At 39.7% G+C, this 21,223-nt stretch overlaps 1 protein-coding gene across 1 annotated transcript in view; it reads right to left on the reverse strand.

Annotated features, from left to right (window-relative positions):
• The window catches only part of LOC114669636 (butyrophilin subfamily 1 member A1-like), a 148,544-nt gene that overhangs the window by 121,702 nt on the left and 5,619 nt on the right, over positions 1-21,223 (reverse strand). Inside the window, exons 2-5 of the mRNA XM_051922321.1 lie at positions 13,599-13,670; positions 13,010-13,339; positions 6,840-7,121; positions 1,326-1,445 (exon numbers count right to left, since the gene is read on the reverse strand). Of these exons, the coding sequence (XP_051778281.1) occupies positions 1,326-1,445; positions 6,840-7,121; positions 13,010-13,339; positions 13,599-13,668 (802 nt within the window). The 5' untranslated portion in view covers positions 13,669-13,670. The remainder of the gene's footprint in view (positions 1-1,325; positions 1,446-6,839; positions 7,122-13,009; positions 13,340-13,598; positions 13,671-21,223) is intronic.

Below are 21,223 nucleotides of genomic sequence, written 5' to 3' on the forward strand. Positions count from 1 at the left end.
CTGTAGTGTATGAAAAATATACATGCTGAAAAAGGAACAATTCAAGTATTACAACATCAGTTTTGTGTCAGCAAATGTCTTTATAAATCAAAGTACATCAAATATGCTATTTGCACAGATATTTAGGTTACTTATTTGGTCAACTCAGATTTGGTTTCTTTAAGTCTTTGATGTAGGTGTCTACCAGTTATTCACTCAGGTTATAAGTATGTATGTTTGCCTTTTCCTCTTGCCTGTTTTGCTCTTATTTATTTAATTTTCTGCAAAAATGCTCATGGACTACCACTTCCAAATCATAACACAGATCCCCAATGAGGTGAAGTGTGGACTTTAACTCAGCCCCTCGTGGATATTCATCATTTTGATTGTGAACCTTGCCAGCACTACTTTGTCTCTGGGCTTGAGATTGCTAATAGAATGAAAGAAATCTATCCTGCAATAGTTTTTGCTCCTATGTGCCACATGTTTTCCTGTATATAAAGAAAGCTTTCAGGAACACTAAAGTGGCAATAGCACACTCCTTTGGAGCATTACTGTTTCTTATTTGGTCCTGCACTTCACTCTGTTGTTTAGGTTTCAAATATTTCTTTGTGATTCAAGTAGTCAATGTCTGTTTTCTTACTCTGATGTTACAGAATGAATTATGAATATCAATAAAACCTCGTCCCTTTTTGCCCTTTTTGGATTTGTTCTATATGGAATACAATGACCAGTCTAACATAATCATTGTCTTTAGCCACATTGTTACTTTGATGCCTAATTTTAACCAGCTACAAGAATGCTACACCATCCTTTACATTGCAATTGCTGTAGTTTATGAATTTAGAAAAATAGTTATTAGTACAAAGCATGTTAATGTTAGGTAATACTTAACATTAATCTTGATACAAAATATTGTAATCATACATGGTTACATATCTTTTTTGACCAGTAGAATAATCGTAGATCTTTCTTTTATGCTCATTGCTTCCAAAACTGTCATTAAATGATTGTAAAAATTGATAAATAAAAAAACACACATTGACACAACTCGTGGAATGCTTCTCCTGATGCACGTTATGAATGTGTCATCTTGCTTTCATGCTACATAAGATTTATCAAGCAATAATAAAAATGTACTGTATTTCTAACAAAAATACAGATGTAGAATTAATAAAGCTTAAAAGAATGCGGTGGGTTGGCACCCTGCCCGGGATTGTTTCCTGCCTTGTGCCCTGTGTTGGCTGGGATTGGCTCCAGCAGACCCCCGTGACCCTATGTACGGATTCAGCGGGTTGGAAAATGGATGGATGGATAAAAGAATATAATTATTAAAAGCTCTTTACCTTTATTTTTTCTGAAGAAGTATACACCCACTGCCAAAATACACAGAACAGAAATGAAGCATAATGCAAAAAATATAGCCCAGCCCTTCCACTGTGACTGGACAAAAGTGAAGAATTCATCTACAAAAACAAAAATGAATATGTGTGTTATTAAGAGACATCTGCTTACATTTACACCTGAAGTACAGCACAGATACACTGAACACATTAAAGCTCAACACTCTTACAGCCCTGTTGATTTACAGAATTAATAATGAGCCTGCCCAGTTTTCAGTGTATGGATGACACTTTGAAAGTATCATTGTCCAGTTCTTCTACAAAAACTTACATCTACTCAGTTGACAGACAAACATGTCATCTGAAAATGTAATTGTGTGTCAAACAAAAAGTCTTGTAACTTGCAATTGCTGACAAACTCCAAACTTACGGTGTTAAATTTTAGCTGTAGCACTATTCATATTTTCAACCTGATAAAATCTTATTCATTGTTTGAAGTCTTTAATGTATTAAATAATTCTGTTCTGCTTTGAAATTGCTGTGTATTTATTAAATCTATTATGCGTCATTCTTTTATATTCCCGTACAAGCATTGCAGAACATCTCGGCAGGACAGAAGGTCACCAACCATACCTGCTTGCAGTTGGACAAACCAAGAAGAGGATAAACAATTTTGATGTGGTTGTTGACAAGCCGCTTTTCCCTTGTGCAGGGACCACCTCCCTGAGCGCCATAGATGAACTTTTCAAAGTTTGTTACGTCTTTAATCTCGTCTATGAAGAAATCTCTGGCAAATGTCTACAGCCTTTTATTTAATGTTATTCTTTTTACATGGTCACCAATAGCACTTTATTATTTACTTTTTATACAATTGCCATGTACTGTATATAAGTGCCGTGTATATTAATGAGTTCAGTATTACAGAGCAGTGTTTGCACAAAAGGATTAATAGCAGCTGCAAAGTATATTTACCTATACAAATATATAGATTAACCCTTGTATCCTCTATAAATTGCCATTGAGACTGGGATTTATTTAAACATTCCTGGTTGGGAAACCTGATTTTTTGTTTTATTGGTTTTGGAATAATTTGTAAATAGGTTTGTTTAATAAAACAAACATTTTGAAAAGTCTTAATTCTTGTTTTTTTTTTTTAAATCTGGTATATAATGTGCATACATTAAACTTTTATTAATGTGACATTAGAGTCTAAATAAAATGAGGTGCAGTAACTTAATATTGCATCTAAAATAATACAATGCCAGATATACTAACATTCACACTAACATATTGACACTTCACACTTGTCAGGTTATTTTTTAACACCAGCAGTGTTTTGGGAGTTTAGTTTACATCAAGTGTATGTTCAAAACACTGCTAGTGTTAAAACATTAACTCTTACAGTGTTGATTTCAACACTTGACAAGTGTGAAAAATATAACACTACACAAAGTGTAACTTTAACTTCATTTGGTGTGGACCTATATAAACTCTGAAGAAGAGTTAAAATTAACATTCTAGGTGTGAAATTAAAACTTTGGATTTTGCTGTGTGTTGGTGAAGGGAACAGAGGAGATGAGGAGGTGATGGGTAGGTATGGTGTCAAGGAGAGAAATGAAGAAGGTCAGATGATAGTGGATTTTACAAAAAGGAATGGCATGGCTATGGTGAATATATATTTTAAGAAGAAGCGGAGGAACATAGCGTGACATACAAGAGTGGAGGAAGTTGCACACAGGTAGATTATATCCTATGCAGAAGAGTCTATCTGAAGGAAATTGAAGACTGCAAAGTGGTGGCAGGGGAAAGTGTAGTTACTCAGCATAGGATGGTGGTCTGTAGCATGATGCTGGAGATCAAGAAGAGGAGGAGAATCTGGGCAGAGCCAAGAATCAAATGGTGGAAGTTGAAAAAAGAAGAATGCAAGGTCGAGTTTAGTGAGGAAGTAAGACAGGCACTGGGTGGCAGTGAAGAGTTGCCAGACAGCTGGGCAATTACAGCAGAAGTAATACAGCAAGAAGGGTGCTTGGCATGACATCTGGACAGAGGAAGGAGGAAAAGGAAACCTGGTGGTGGAATGCAGAAGTACAGGAGAGTATACAGAGGAAGAGGATGGTGAAGAAGAAGTGGAATAGTCACACAGATGCAGAAAGTAGACAAGAGTACAAGGAGATAAGGCGCAAGGTGAAGATAGAGGTGGTGAAGGCTAAAGAAAAGGCATATTATGAGTTGTATGAGAAGTTGGACACTAAGGAGGGAGAAAAGGACCTGTACTGATTGGCTAGACAGAGGGACCGAACTGGGGAAGATGTGCAGCAGGTTAAGGTGATAAAGAATAAAGATGAAAATGTACTCACAAGCAAGGAGGGTGTGTTGAGCAGATGGAAAGAGTACTTTGAGAGGCTGATGAATGAAGAGAACAAGAGAGAGAAAGAAGGTTGGACAATGTGGAGATAGTGAATCAGGAAGTGCAACAGATTAGCAAGGAGGAAATAACGACCGCTATGAAGAGGATGAAGAATGAAAAGGTTATTGGTCCAGATGGCATACCTGTGAAAGCATGGAGGTGTTTAGGAGAGATGGCAGTGGAGTTTTTAACCAGATTGTTTAATGGAATCTTGGAAAGTGAGAGGATGACTAAGGAGTGGAGAAGAAGTGTATTGGTACCGATATTTAAGAATAAGGGGGATGTGCACAGCTATAGTAACTACAGCGAGATAAAATTGATGAGCCACAGCATGAAGTTATGGGAAAGAGTAGTGGAAGCTAGGTTAAGAAGGGAGGTGATAATTAGTGAGCAGCAGTATGGTTTCATGCCAGGAAAGAGCACCACAGATGCAATGATTGCTCTGAAGGTTTAGATGGCGAAGGATTGAGAAGGCCAGAAGGAGTTGCATTGTGTCTTTGTGGACCTGCAGAAAGCATATGACAGGGTGCCTCAAGAGGAGTTGTGGTATTGTATGAGGAAGTTGGGAATGGCAGAATGGGAAGTATGACAGTGGTGAGGACTACAGTAGGAGTGATGGATGCATTCAATGTGGAGGTGGGATTACATCAGGGATTGGCTCTGAGCCCTTTCTTATTTGCAATGTTGATGGACATGTTGACAGACGAGATTAGACAGGAGTCCCTGTGGACTATGATGTTTGCTGATGACATTGTGATCTGTAGTGATAGTAGGGAGCAGGTTGAGGAGACCCTGGAGAGGTAGAGACATGCTCTAGAGAGGAGAGGAATGAAGGTCAGTAGGAACAAGACAGAATACATGTGTGTAAATGAGAAGGAGGTCAGAGGAATAGTGAGGATGCAGGGAGTAGAGTTGGCGAAGGTGGATGAGTTTAAATACTTGGGATCAACAGTACAGAGTAACAGGGGTTGTGGAAGAGAGGTGAAAAAGAGAGTGCTGGCAGGGTGGAATGGGTGGAGAAGAGTGTCAGGAGTAATTTGTGACAAACAGGTATCAGCAAGAGTGAAAGGGAAGGTCTACAGGACGGTAGTGAGACCAGCTATGTTATATTGGTTGGAGATGGAGGCACTGACCAGAAAGCAGGAAACAGAGATGGAGGTGGCAGAGTTAAAGATGCTAAGACATTGGATGTGACAAGGATGGACAGGATTAGAAATGAGCACATTTGAGGGTCAGCTCAGGTTGTATAGTTCAGAGACAAAATCAGAGATGTGAGATTGCGTTGGTTTGGACATGTGCAGTGGAGAGATTCTGGGTATATTGGGAAAAGGATGTTAAAGATAGAGCTGTCAGGCAAAAGTAAAAGAGGAAGGCCTAAGAGAAGATCTATGGATGTGGTGAGAGAGGACATGAAAGTAATGGGTGTAACAGAGCAAGATGCAGAAGACAGGAAGATATGGAACAAGATTATCTGCTGTGGCAACCCCTAAAGGGAGCAGCCAAAAGAAGAAGTCTGTGCAATAATGGAATCTGATCAGATACAATAAGAACAAATTCTTGACTTATGAAAGGAGATAAACTGATAGATATCAGAGAAGTAGTGTAGATGATGGAGGGAATACTTTCGGTCAGCAATGAGAAAAGGGTCTACATTTAAAAAACACATAAATATTTGCTTCTTAACTTACCCCATCATACAAATACTGTATACCCAAGCTAGTACCAAATAAAAACAAAACTACAAGCCTACAACCTCTTCATGCATAACTACAAAGGTGTTGATCCATAACCATGGCCTACCAACTTATCTATCTAAGGAAATAGTCCTTAGCTCTAAGGCAATTTGAAATCTTATGTGTGTGTTACTTCAAACAAAGCAACACAATCAGTCCCAGGGTCAGAGCTGGCCCAGCAAACCAGGCTGGAACTTTCACCAGTAGCTCCTAACCTCTTTGCACCCATTCACCTTCCATTATCTTAAATGAGTAGATATCCAAGATAGTCTCTCATATGTCCATTCACTAGGTACTAACAAATTAGTAATTAAGAAACATTCATCTAACAAACTTTTTGTTTTCTTTTTTGTTTCTAACTGTGCTTGCCTTTAAATGAGCAGATCAGTCTCAAGGAGTAGTCACATGCTACCAGCTGTCAGCCTGGCCATCTTGCAATCTTTAACCTACCATTTCAAACCTCACTCTCTTAATTTCAAAAGGGTCAGGCACCCTTAAATATAGTGCATTGCAAGCATACCCTGATCATGCATGATCCTGAGGGAACGTTATATGATTTTGTCTAAGTCTGAATTCTCTTTCCCACCTGTGCTGATGCCGTATGCTGATGATGTATTGCTCTTTTGAGACCCTTGAACACACATGCAGGACATACCTGCCCCATATGGCCCCTGTACATCATCACTGGTTAGATCTTAACTTTTTCCACTGTCAGTGTACAGTACATATGTAACATATTTACCTCCTTGAACATTTTCACATTTTACTGTTATACAACACTGAATTACAGAGGATTTAATTTGAATGTAATTCTAACTTTTACTTGGAAGTCCTGGGTAGGGATTATGGGTGCTGTATACAAATTTGGAAGCAGTGCCCCTTGCAACCTTCTGCCCACTGAGCAGCCACACATGATACAGTCTAAGTCATTAACTTTTCACGACTTGATATTATAGATGATTTCACTGACAAATCTGATCTCACGTGGCTGCAAAAACACCACCAAATCTTTCAGGATAGATTTCAGGATAGTAGCTGTGATTGGAGTCAACCATAAACTCTTCAGTTGCAAGCTGTATGGACAAACCCAACATATTTATTAATATAAACCCAACTCAAAACCAGCCATTATCTTCACTGCAAGATTTCAGAACCTTCCAGACACTGAGCAGAAAGCAAGCAAACAAACTGAAACCAGAGTAATTTAGATAAATTATACTACATGCATTTGGACTATGTGTGGAAACACAAATGCAAGCACTTGTGGACTACATTGCAACAAATTACCAAAATGTCTTAAGTTTGTATATGCTGTAAAACTAGCCACCTATAATATATAAATGTTGTAGTTAGGGTTAGGGTTAGGGTTAGACTTACTTGGGATCTGGACTCTAGACTGGTAAGTCAATTTGTCTTCACCGAAGTCAATTTGGCAGGCAATTCCTTTTCTGTCCTGTACAGACACTGGAAGTGAACTACTGATACTAAACAGTCCTGCAACAGTTGTCACTGAAGTTTCAGATTGTCCAGTTAAATCTGTGTTCTTGAAGGTCTTCCAATGCAGATCTGGCTTAGGGTACCACTTCTCTGTTTCACATTCAACAATAATCTGTCCATTATCCTGTTTACTAATTATGAGATTAGGTATATTGCCAAGACCTGCCAAGATAAAAAGTCATGAGAAGTTTAAACAATCTGAGTCACAACAGAGGCCTGAATAAAACTAACTTGGTTAACTTTCAAATTGTCTTCTAGAACATAAGAAATCTGGCAGACTAGAGGAGACTATTCAATCCATCAAGCTGATTTATTTATCTAATAGATAAGTTATCCCAATATCTGCTCCAGAAACTTCTTACGGGTTGTCAAGATTTCTAATTTAACTACATGTCTCAGTAGTTTGTTCCCGATTTCCACAAGTTTTTGTGTAAGTAAATGGTTTCTGGGTTCAGGCTTAAATACACTTCCCCTTTATTTTCACTAGCTTCCTCAAGTAAGTACTTCACCATTTAATTGAAAGAATTATTCTGCATCTACTTTACGTATGGCTTTAAAAATTTTGAAGACCTGGATTAGGTCCCATACGGCTTCCTCTGCTGGAGACTGAATAGTCTACATAGTCTGTCTGAGTAGAACATGTCCTTAAGTCCTGGGGTTCTCTTGGCTGCTCTCTTCTGCATAGCTCCAATTGCTGCTTTATCTTTTTCTAGCATTGTAAACAGAACTGCAATGTATTATACAGTGTGAACATAACATGTCTTAATTCATATTCAACAGTTTTTATAATACAACCTAACATTTTATTTGCATTTATATCACTTCTGCACATTGCTTAGATGATGAAAATGTTGTGTCACATAAACCCCTAAATCCTTGTCAGAGGTTGCATCCTGTAGGACATTGTCTCCCGTGTTGTATTTATTATCAATAAAATAATGTTACATAAGCTCTCTGTTATAAAAAAAAATCTTGAAAAATCTTGGGAGAGAGATGAGACATGATCTTCTCGGAAGACACTTTGACATCACGTGTGACAAGGCAGTGAAACCAAAGGACAGCTGCTGTACAGGCTTTTAAATAATTGACGCGCAGTGTATCAACCAGAACACGCAGCTCGCCAGCAGAAGTAGCAAGACAGCAACTGATCTGACTGCATCTCCTTAGTGTGCGAGCAGCGTTATACGTCACGCAAGAAAGAGATTTAACCATGCCCGTGGCCGGAAATAAAGGATAAAGAGTAAATGACAAAGTATAACGTCGTAAAGAATTCAAAAATGTTGGCGCGGTACACATGCATAGCAGGGTAGAGATAATGGAAGTACGAAAATTCCAAAGTCTCAAAAAAAGGATAGGAAAGATCTCATTAGCGCAAACAAATGGAAATTATTACTCAGTGAAATAATGGAACAGTGGAAAGAGATCAAATATATTGTTCGGATTTAAACTTTAAGTTGGAGACTTGTAGATCGTCAAATTCGTGTTGCCAGCGAGAATTAAAAGATTCCAAAAATGTTGTTGCGGTATGAAGTCCCGTGAGACGGAGACTTTTAACATTAGATTCTTTCAAGTCACGCCCTACTTACAACTATTTTCAAACAAGACCACGGTCATCTAACCTCAGTCGTGTGAATGCTTTTGTCAGAAACACTTCCTGCACTCTCAGCTCTTATAAATTTTATCAGGACAATAATTTTATACGTTCTAGATGACAAGTCAACGACAAAGCGAAGAAGAAACAGCATTGACAACATTCAAGAAAGTTGTTTTATTTATTGGAGTGAAAGAAACGATATTCACTCACATGCAGTTAAACGTTGCGTTGTCATGATGAACGTCCAAACACGGAATCAAAATTCAATGCGACCTTAAAGAAAAGTTAATTCCAAATATTGTTTTTACAAAAGTTTTAAAGTAAAAGACAAAATAACGCATATGTAACAATTCCCATGAAAATAGCAATCTCTTTAGATTGTATATGTGGTAAACCAAACCCGGGGGTGGGCGAGCGAAGCGAGCAGGAGGCGGAGCCCCCTAGTTTTAATTAATTTTTAAATACATTTTCTCATGTTTGTTTATTTATCTCCACACTAAATATGGGGTGGTGCCCCTCACAACTCTGGCAGACTGTGTTCAGCTCGAGACAGGGACATTGTTCATGTGAAGTCTGCACCTTCTCCCATTGTGTATGTACAGTAGGTTTAACCCTGGTACAAATACTGTAGTCCCATCTGCAAACTAAATGACTTTCAGGTTTGGTTGAATGGTTTCTATGAATTTATCCTGTGTGTGTGATTGTACCCTGTGATGGTACCTTTGCTATAATTTGTTTACATGGTACTGTATTTGAATTTGTAAATTTATTGACTTAACCAGAAATACTCTGCAGGGCCTATTTTGCTTTTCTAAGGAATTTGCAAAAAATGTTAGACATATGAGAATGGATCACTTTTTCTAAATTATATTTTTTACAGATGACTCACCTGAGAATGCATACACAGATGTACTTTAAAATAGCATGAGCTAACTCTGTTCAAGACACATTGTCTTCTTTTATGCCTGTTGCTCTTAAATGTCATTCTTAACAAGAAATATTCAAAACAATTAAAGATTCAGACTCTTAACAACAAGTGTCAAAGGGTAAAGCTTTACTTCTCTAAGGAAGTGGGGACAAATCTCAAACAGAAACTCAGGATTATGAAGTTTGGTCATTCTCATTGCTTCTGCACGCATTTCAGGTATTTTGGTTTTCCTCACATATTCCTATAGCATGAATTTTAACTTAACTGGTGATTCTGGATCTGAGTGCAGGTATGCACATTTACAATACTGGAACCTGATTGAGGATCTGTTCCTGCCTTAATATCAGTGGTGTCAGATGGCCAGTTTCCATCCATCCATCCATCCATCCATTTTCCAACCCGTTGAATTCAAACACAGGGTCACGGGGGTCCGCTGGAGCCAATCCCAGCCAACACAGGGCACAAGGCAGGAACCAATCCTGGGCAGGGTGCCAACCCACCGCAGGACACACACAAACACACCCACACACCAAGCACACATTAGGGCCAATTTAGAATCGCCAATCCACCTAACCTGCATGTCTTTGGACTGTGGGAGGAAACCGGAGCGCCCGGAGGAAACCCACGCAGACACGGGGAGAACATGCAAACTCCACGCAGGGTGGACCCAGGAATCGAACCCAGGTCCCCAGGTCTCCCAACTGTGAGGCAGCAGCGCTACCCACTGCGCCACCGTGCCGCCCGGCCAGTTCCCAGACATCTCAAAAAGTGTTTTAAGTGGGCCCAGTTGGTGGATGAAAGCAGTATCATCTTTTGTAACCTTGATCAACAGTAAAATATCAGCAACCCCCCCCCCCCCCCCCAATATGAAATATTGTGTAGCCATTTGTGCGCCTGCTACAAATGTTAGGTTATACAAACCTAGATACTTATTGATTCATGCAATGTAGAAATTCACAACTGTGTTAAAAAATCCATGTGTGATACTGAGAAAATTGTTAGATGGGCAAAAAGGAAACACAAAGATAAACTGAAAAAAAAAACAAAGTCAGGGCCAAAAGGCTCAAACATGTCTGAGGATTGTGGTGAAAAATAACATAACCAGGAGACAGTTAGCAAGAACAGAGATGAGGAAAAACAAAGTTAGGGTCATTGCCACAAGATCAAACTTAGAAACAACAACCAAAATCCAAGGGGCTAAGACAGAAATCAGAAGCGATGAGCAAAACAAAGTTGTAACCATAATCACAAACCTAGCACTAGGGCCTAGTTGGATTAGAAACTTACTACACTAAAGAAAGTTGTTACAAGATGCATATCCACTGAGGGATAATGCAAGCTGTGACTGTCGTGTTTAAGTATGGTAATTTATGTGATGTCATCTGTGTGACGATTGCAGTCATGTGACACTTCCCAACTGTATCATGTAAACAAAAAAAAAAAAAAACAAGATGTCAGCCAAGATAAACTGTCAAATTGTATCAAAATGGAAAATAAACAACAGAAACAAAATCCTTAGGTAAAAAAACCCATAAAATTCACAAAATTACACATACTGTATAACATACTAATATGAAAGATACACGTTCCACCACATTCAAGATACATGAAAAAATGTTACATTTGTTCTGAAGAATCAAATTAAGCTTTTTTTTGGTACACTGCAATGAATTTGGTATGTGTATAGCCTATAAAAAAGTAAACTGCCAAGGAGCCTACTGAAATTTGTTGTGATGTGAGATTTTACATATAACTTGATGAATATTTTGTATGTCTTAATTTGTAATTTAGGCATGGCAATGTAATTTAGTGTTTACCCCCCCCCCCCCCCCCCCCCAACCCTCTTAGGAATGGGTATGTTTGAATTTTACGACAGGATTTGGGGGATGTGTGTTTTAAACCAATTTGGCAAGTGTTTCTTTGCTAAAGTTATTTCTACCCCCGCAAATGGGCTAAGGTGTACTTTAACATATGGTTTGGGGGCAGGTGTTAAGATGTTGTATTCCCCCATTGGTCTGAGGTATGGCTGTTTGGAATTGGCTTGTCTCAGAGGCCTTTAAGTACCATGATGTCCTATTGGCTCTCGAGGGGTTGGACAGAACATCTATAAATGTATGTGTTTAACCTCACACTCTCTCTCTTACTAACCAACATATGATGAAGAAGCATCTCTCTTACCAACCAACATATGATGAAGAAGCATCTCTCTTGCTATCCTGTGATGAAGAGCACAGCTCAGCAGCCATTTTGAACAGACATGTGGCTGAAAGCTGAGCACCAATGATGCCTTAACTAGAGACATTTAAGTAACTACAAGTCTGTGCTGCCTGAACTACATATCATCATTTAATCAGGTTGTATGGTTGCCAATATTCAAATATATTTTGCATTTTGTTATCATTTCTGAATATTATCAATAATACATTATTTAAACTGTAACTTAACTTCTGCTTCTCTTTTTACTACATCTAATTGCCTAAGGTAATAGATATAGAAGGGAAGGTGGGGATAAGTTATATACAATAATACCTTATAAACAGTGGTAAGTCTGTGAGATTAGGCATTCTAAGGCTACATATTAATAATACAGTAGGGGAAAGTAGAGCAATATATATTACTCTATGAAGTCAAAACAAATTACAACTTTAAAACCTTCTCATATGCTTTCAATACAATGTATTGTAATGAAAGCAATGTGAGATTATAATGATAAAAACTGAGGTCAGCAGAACAGTGTTTTTATCTGTGAGGTACAGTATCAGTGAGGAAAACAAAAACAAGATAGAATGTAAAAAACTTCAAATGAGCAAAAGGTGTTTAAAATTAACTTAGTTTGGAGGTTTGGGGTGAGGTCCAAGAAAAATAAAAGTCAGAGAATATATTAGAACATTAGAACACTCTAGACGAGAACAGGCCATTCAGCCCAACAAAGCTTGCCAGTCCTATCCACTTATTTCTTCCAAAAAAACATCAAGTCGAGTTTTGAAAGTCCCTAAAGTCTTACTGTCTACCACACTACTTGGTAGATTATTCCAAGTGTCTATCATTCTTTATGTAAAGAAAAACTTCCTAATGTTTGTGAGAAATTTACCCTTAACAAGTTTCCAACTGTGTCCCCGTGTTCTTGATGAACTCATTTTAAAATAACAGTCTTGATCCACTGTGTGATAAACAATGGTTTGATTTAAAAAATAAATAAATAAATAAGTTAATAGTAAAGGAAATAATTCATGTTTTACTTACAATTTACTTACAATCAATTCTCAGTCAATAACAATAACCGACTGCTTGGATCTTTGGGCTCCAGTGTGTTCTTATACAAATCTCATTATCAGTGTAAACTGAAGAAGACTTCCATATAAATATGTGGTGGATGAATATCCATTCCAGAAGTATTTTATCACTGATTACTTTTAGTCACCATAATAAAAAAATCATATTAATAAATATCATTAAAATTACAGTTTTTTAGTGTGCTTTATGAAATTATATTTCACCTGATTAATAATACAAAGCTGCAAGACTCACTTGTAACTTTCAGCTCCACTAATGTATCCACAAACCAGTCAGCACCAAACACATTACAGGAATATGTGCCAGCATCAGAGACACGCAGATCTTTCAGCAGCAGTGAAACATTTCCAAATGGCAGCTCTCCTTTGAAAAGTGCTGTCCTTTCTTCAGATCCTGTTTCTTTGGACTTCAGAGGCACATATGAATGCACAACATCTTTATTTTTCAACCACTTGATCTCCATATCAACAGCACTTGTTTTGGAAGTAAGGAGACATGGGAGGACCACACTTCCTCCCACATGGCTAGTAATAGGAAGATTTGATCCCACAAGAGAAAATTGAGCTGTGAATAAAAATGAAACAGAACTGGTGTAGTGTTTTCAGAGGATATAAAACACACAATTCACCAACTAATTGTCATTCAAGTTTCCCTGTAAACATGATAAACATGCTACCTTCACAGTAGTAATTTAGTGAGCATTTACAATATGCTGAATTCAGCTTTCATATTCATGCAGAATGAAATGGCCAGTGAAGGCAGTTTCACTGTATCAATCTAATTGACTGTAAGTGTCAAGAAGAACAAAAAATGTTTTTCTCACCTTGTTGCTGAAATGTAATGCGCAGGATGAGAAGCAGCAAAAAGACTTCACTACCTATTTGAAGCTTCATAACTGCAAAATTAATAGCTCAAGTCAATCAGACAATTCAGGACATACTTTTACACAACTACATTCTTCAAAAAGAATCTCATTGCACATTCATAGAGTGTAATTTTAAAGATGACAGACAATCTTAGTTAATAACATGACAGGAAACTGCAGAACCCAGATAAAACTTAAAAGAAAATGGAGAGAACATGCAGATACTGTACAGATAGGGTTCAGCCTAGGGGCCTCAGTTATAAAATAATTGTAGATTAGATCTTACATGAAACTCGATGGAAAAACTGAGATTTCTAAAGCCTTGAAATTGATGTGAAAACATTCTTGTATGTAAACTGAAAAGTATGCATTGTAAAATAAGCACTCTATAGTGCCCCTTGAACCCTCAGACAACACGTCAAACACCTGATATAAGTCCAATATATTGACTTTTTATTATAATACTGTGCACAAGCACCACTATTCCACACTACTCCAATAAACACTACACAATACTCAATACTGCACTCCTCCCAGCAGCTCTGTCGCACTCCCTCCCAACTCCGGCTCGGGCTGCTGGGGTTACCCATAGTCCCTATATACTTCTCGAATCGGAAGTGTTTCTGTCCCTCAGTCCATGTGATTCTGAACACTTCAGGGTCAGGTGAAAACTCCTTTTCTTTTTCAACCCGGAAGTACGACATTGCTTCTGTCCCCTTGACTGGGAAGTACTCCCGGATTATAAGGCAAATTGAAGTCCCTAGGTCTCCCTGCAGCATCCCATGGTGGTCCCCATGGTATCCAGCAGGGCTGTGAAGGGAAACTCCAAGGTCCATGCTGCCCTGCTGGAACCCGGGGCATCTCCACATTGCAGGGAAGGTTCCACCTGGCGGCTTGGGGGTATTGGCTGGGATAAGCTGCCGGCCATAGTCCACAATATTCCCCCCTTAGCGAAGAACCATGGTTCAAAGCGTCCAGTCCTGCGAGGGATGTCTTCCTCCAGGAGGGGATTCCGGTCGGACCTTGATTGTTCCGTTTAAAGTAATCCCTGGAGAGCCTAGGGGGAACATTATAGCAGTGAGACACTCTATCCCCCGTTCTCCAAGGACAGTTTCAGCAAATATGGCCCGGCTGGCTGCAATTATAACACTGCCTCTGTCCTCCTGCTATTTTCCTTCTGCGGAACTAGAAACATTCCGGAAACTCGGGTTCCACCCCTTTTCTTGCTGAGGAGGGTTCCACAGCCGCCTTTGTACTCTCTGCACCCTTTTCCACTTTGTCAGGAGACCCTTGTTTCTCTTTTAGAATTCCCTGTTTAATCTGGGGTTTGTCCACAGTTTGTGTCTCCCTATGGGAAAGAGAGAGCCCTTTTACTGTCTGCACCCCCTTCGACCTGTAAATAACTGACCCCGCTGTCTTTAGGTTCTCATCGTTCCAGGAGACAGCACTATTCAGCTGCTCCGGTCCAATCAATCCTTCCAACGGAGGCTCGGTCATTACACCACACTCCTTTGTAGGGCCCGCAGCTACTTGGCACCCGCTACTTGTTAAACGCGGGCCCGAATCGCTCTGCGTCCCTGTATTTTGTACTGTACCGGTAATACTCACCTGTACCACCAAATCAACTAATATGGGAGATTCCCGACCAAACCGCCATAGGTACTCCTCTACCTTTCTCAAGGGCGCTTCGGCCATCGCTCCCAGATCTCCGATGTCCTTCTTGATCCTGTCCAGAATCTGTAAAAAGCTATATACGGGCTCAAGCAACTTCTCCAGTTCCCGTACGTCCACAATGTTTTTTAACTCAGCCGGAGGTAGGCTCAAGCAGTCAGTAGTCTTACCTTCCGGCTGGGAGCTAATGAGCACTCCCAGACCTGGCACCTGTTCTCTTGGGACTCGCATAGGCTCCTGGGAATTGGAGTTTCGCACGGTAGAGGTACGGGTCGCCGCCACCAGCTGACTGTGATCTGCCTTTTCAACTTTAGCAGAGGACCGTTCAGTTATATCCCGTTCCTCTTTACCGTCACTCGTGGCTGGCGTCGCTTCACTTGCCTCCCCCTTCCTTTTCAGGGAGCTCGGTCCCGTCGGGGAAACGACGACCTCACCAATGGACCGACGCTGACCTTCTCCTTCCCACAATACTGTGGGAGCTATCACATGTTCTCTTTCGACGAATCAAAGGACCCCATCCTGATCAGGTGAGCGTTTGTAGTCCTTTTGTTTTCCCCAGCCTGCCCCGGGAAAGTCCATGTGACTATTCGTGTCGAATAGGGATCCACAGTTCAGACTCCTAGATCGGTCAGCGCTTATGTCATCACGGCCATCTTGCTCAGGTGGGAAATGTAAGTTTGACTCACCGTCCGATGCGAGAAGACAGGCTCCTGCAAAACAACTAAGGTAAGGTCTTGGCGACGTTTTTATGGCACATACCTCTGGACTCCGATGTTGTTCACGGTGTACAAAGAGGTTGTCCCTTGTGTCCGATGCCTGACAGCCATCCCGCTGCCGTAATGCTCGGTTCCTCTCGGCGTTGATTATTGCCCTGTCTTCTTCGCTTCCCACCAGGTATGACCATAGACGTAGTCCGCTCCTTTTGGCCACCCCCATTCTCTTTCCCGGATTTCTTTCCCATCTCAGAGGGATGTATAGTGAGGCTTTCCGGTGTTGCAGCGTGGGCTTGCGTCAGCGGGGATTTCAACAGTTTTCCCGCGTGTCGTGACGATGTCTGAGGGCTCTGTACACAGAAATATTTCTTTACGCAGGTCCTCTGCCACACAGACGGCCAGAGAATCCTGCCGGCTACACCAGTGTAAAAAAAGCGCTCTATAGCACCCCTTGAACCCTCAGACGACACGTCAGATACCTGATATAAGTCCAATATATTGACTTTTTATTATAATACTGTGCACAAGCACCACTATTCCACACTACTCCAATACTCAATACTCCCAGCAGCTCTGTCGCACTCCCTCCCAACTCCGGCTCGGGCTGCTGGGGTTACCCATAGTCCCTTTATACTTCTCGTCCCGGAAGTGTTTCTGTCCCGCAGTCCATGTGACTCTTAACACTTCCGGGTCAGGTGAAAACTCCTTTTCTTCAACCCGGAAGTACGACATTGCTTCTGTCCCCTCAACTGGGAAGTACTTCAAATAGAAGTCCCTAGGTCTACCTGCAGCGTCCCCTGGCGGTCCCCATGGTATCCAGCAGGGCTGTGAAGGGAAACTCCAAGGTCCATGCTGCCCTGCTGGAACCCGGGGCATCTCCACGTTGCAGGGAAGGCTCCACCTGGCGGCTTGGGGGTATTGGCCGGGATAAGCTGCCGGCCATAGTCCACAGCATACAGTATACATATTCCTTCTGCACATATACTAACAGTCTATTGCTGAGTTACATTTTGTCTGGTTGGGAGACTAGCTCATGATGTTACAAGAGTAACATGAAGGCATTAACAAAATTGAAATATATTAGGTTCATCTAACATCTTTTCTAGAAAGCTTAAATCCTAAAGAAAAATGTACAACCAAAACGAGAATGTCATTAACATAATGGAATAAGCTGGCAGAGGAGCAAGAAACTAAACAACTATTTAACTCCATTCAAATGAATCCATGCAGTATGCAATGCTAAAATGTGTTGTGCTGATTTTGTTGTGGACATTATTTAAAATATTAATTCATTAAAATATGACATTACCAAACAGGTGCAGCATCATTAAATATTAATTAGGGTAGTGTATTCATACACTGTATATATGTCATAAGCACATTGTCATGTGCATGGCTGTAGTTTGCATCTTTTGGGGGGCAAGTTTGAAAGTTGCATGAAGGGCAGATATGAGTACAATAGTCTTTTACTTGTTTTCCTCTTCCAACCTCATAGAAAAAGCATTGAAACAAAGTAGTTTTTTGTTTTATCAACACTTTTCAAGCCCAAACCATGTTTACTCCTGGTACCAACCTTTTTATGTTATTTTTGTGTTTTCTTTCTATTATATATACACAATATATGGGCAGAAATATTGGAGAGTTAGAAGTCATAGCTCTACTACAGGAATTCACCAATGGCTATTGCTAACAGTGTGCATATTTAAGAAATCGGCTAGACTTTTTCACTCTGAGCCATTGTTGGTTACAAAGAGTCATCATTATTCACCTTTCCAGCAGCTACTGTATGTTCTGGGCTGTTGAGCTCTACATTGTGCCTTTATGTTATTGCAGTGAAGGTTTGTTATTTCTGTGTTGGAGTTCCTTGACTCTTAGACTTTTTGGAGAACTTGCAGACAGGTCAGGAGTAGCTCAGGCTGCTGACACCTGAATTTTGCCTGATTTTGATCACCTCCATCATTGACCACCACTATCACAGTCTGCTATGTGATATATCTTGACTTTTGAAGCAATCGCAGTTCTCAAGAGTACCAAATATTATATTTGTTGTGGCCTCAGAATCAGAATCTAACTATTATTAGAAATTATAAATTTCTTCCGGCTTCAATCTTGGCATTCACTTCGAGTTACTCTTCAATGATTTCCTACCTTTTTTAATGGATTATATCCTATCATCTATGTAAAATGGAGGCTATTCTCATTGTGGAGATGATATGCTTATTCACATGTACATAATTTTAAGATGACTTGTTAAAAGGTCATGAGTAGGAATGTTTTAGGAAAATAAATTGTATTTATTTGTATTATTTTTTAAATCTATTTATACAAGGGAAAATTTAGGCATTAAAGAAGCTCAAAGTTATTACAAAAACAACCCTCTGCTATGCCTTCAGTACCCCAACATTCTTGAAATTATACACCTGGATTGGATTGGGGAAAAGAAAGCAGTCACTTTGAGTCATTATAAGGAGCCTAAGGAGTGCTTCTGATGCACTACTGCTGTATAATGTGATGACTAAAAGTTCTCATTGAGAGTGTGTCATACATAGAGTGGGAAGCGTTATTTAAAATGTTTGTCAGTTTCTTGTCCATTCTCTTATCTGCTACTACATCCAGTGGTTCAAGATTGCATGCAATAACTGAGCCTGCTTTCTTTATCAGGTTGATGATTTTGTGGGCCTCTCTTGAAGAGATGTTACCCACTGTAAGTGCCATGGAGAAAGAACAGGCATCCTGGCCGGGATGGGGGATGATTTCTTGCTGGGCCATGAAGTCATAATAAATGAACTGGTTCGAACATGGTTGCCAAGAGCAGTTCATTCCCTGACACGGCAGGTAGCAGTGCTCCTCAGGTGTGAACCCAATTATGAAATGAATGGCAAACGAATTGGAGTCCGGAAACGCAGCCCCATCAGGGTCCTTAGGTGCTGCCAGAGGACACTGCTGGGGAAGGACTGCCTTGGTTTCCACAAGACTCAGGAGAGTTTTGGACAACCTATGGGTGACTCAGGAAGCAGTCCCTGGGTCTAGTTCAAAAAAAGACTGCAGACTCACCTCTGTGAGTCAGCAGGCGACACTCACTTAGAGGAATGGAAGGAGGGAAACAATCGATTGCTTATTGAATTCTTGTATTGATTATGTCTGGTGATTATTGGAAACGTGCTGGTAACAAATAAATATTAGTGATATGCAATGAATGAACAAAGTAGCTTTTTTGTACTTCTGTTGGTCTCTGAATGAACGTACTGGTACAATAATTTTAAAGAATGAACCCTTTCGAGGCATGCATAGTGTGTGCTACATTTTATACTGCATTCTGCAACAGTCTGGAGCTATCATCTTAACTTCACTTAAATGTCTGCTTCTTTTGAGAAACAGCCTATAAGTAAACTGTTTCAGTAAAACAATCATGACGACAACTGGCCAATTACTGACTTGGTAGATGACAACAAGCACCTCCCACTGATTGGTTCACTTTGACTGCGTGAATAGGACCGTCGCAGTACATACTGTATACATTGACTGTACATACACATTGACTGATTGAATGAACCAGTATGCCCCCTACTGATCTGGAGAACCATTGCAACTTTGTTCATGAACTGCAGACAAGAGACTCGCAGTAGAGTACACTGAATTAGTTCACTGAAAGAATCAATTTGTGTGCTGAATGGAGGAACAAACTGCAGACAAGAGACTCAAAGTACACTGACTCTTAGTTCAGTTCACTGATGATATATGGAGATTACATCAGAAAGGACAGGATATAAAAGAAAGAAATTGCATCAGATTACTCCAAAACTGAAATCAATTTTACTTAGTCATAAAAAATGTAAGTACTCAGATGTTGTGTATTTTTCGACATCTAGGCTATAAAAAATGTTTGCTTATTTGATTATGCTATGGGCTTGTAAGGCAGGGCCAGCGCCACCATTAAGGTGAATTAGGCATTCACTTAGGGCACAGATCATAAGTGGTGGAAAAACCCAGCCACACGGGTTACCTACAAAACAGTCGGTTGGCCTTGAGTGCCATTTTTTGATGACAACTGTTGTTTGCTCTCCGAAGTGGTCTGTATTTATATTTATTTATAAAATGTTAATTACAAAATAAGAAAATAAAATTAAATTAATTGAGACAGCTAACTCTCACCACATGCACAAAACATTTTAAAGGCCTTGTGTCTCTGTCTTCTATCTTTTCCATGCAATCAGACTGCGCAGATTTCTTGTCCTGCCCGTTCAACTGTGTACCTAATGTTTTCATTGACCTACGAATACTGCTAACACTTCCAGTTTCAGTGGCAAGTCATGAACATAGTTTCTCAAAGTTGAAACTTATCAGAACTTACTTGTGCTCAACAATGTTGCAAAACTGACTTATAGACTTGGCAACAATTTCAATTGAATATGAAATAGCTTCCACACTGGATTTGAAGGATTAAGTGAAAAAGTTTGCAAAGCAGAAGGCAAGAAAAATTAAGTTTTGATAATGTAATCTATGTGTAATTTTTTGTGCAATAAATATGTGAATAAATATATCAAATTAAATTACTGTTTCCTTTTTCTAGAATTTCAACTTTAAAAAAGCAACTTATTTGTAAAACAAGGGGCGCACTAATACTGTAAGCGTGGTGCAAAATAACCTAGCACTTCCAGTCCCTGAAGGCTACAATAACCAGATTAAAATGCAACCAGAGTCTTCTCCATTGTTCATAAAAACAAGAAAAAACTTAATTTTAACAATTTTATTAAAGATTTACTTCTATATGACATCAATATAGCTTGTTGATGTTTTTGAAGTGAACAAATCAGTGATTCAAAGATTTTAATCATTTGAACTGAACGAAATGAATTGAATCACTAAAAAGAATAATTTTGCAGATCACTAATAAATACTCTAAATTTGAAACAGGGTGGTGCTGGGTGACACTGTTTCTGGGGTTTTGGGCTCAGTGGCACCCACTTGTGGTTACACCACCCAGAACATCACAGCATAGAAAATCACACTGGCCATCACAGAATTACAATATGTCAAGGCTGTCACAACACACGACAAAAATACCCAGCCTCTGTAGAAGAAAAGCCTATGTGTTTAGACAATCGGGTACCTGCAGCAATGTACTACCTCCATATCCTCACCAAGGCTACTGATTGAACTGAGAGGCTCTTTGGTCCATCTAAAGGCAACAACCAGTTA

The sequence above is a fragment of the Erpetoichthys calabaricus genome, chromosome 2 (genome assembly GCF_900747795.2).
Source record: "Erpetoichthys calabaricus chromosome 2, fErpCal1.3, whole genome shotgun sequence".
Lineage (NCBI taxonomy): Eukaryota > Metazoa > Chordata > Cladistia > Polypteriformes > Polypteridae > Erpetoichthys > Erpetoichthys calabaricus.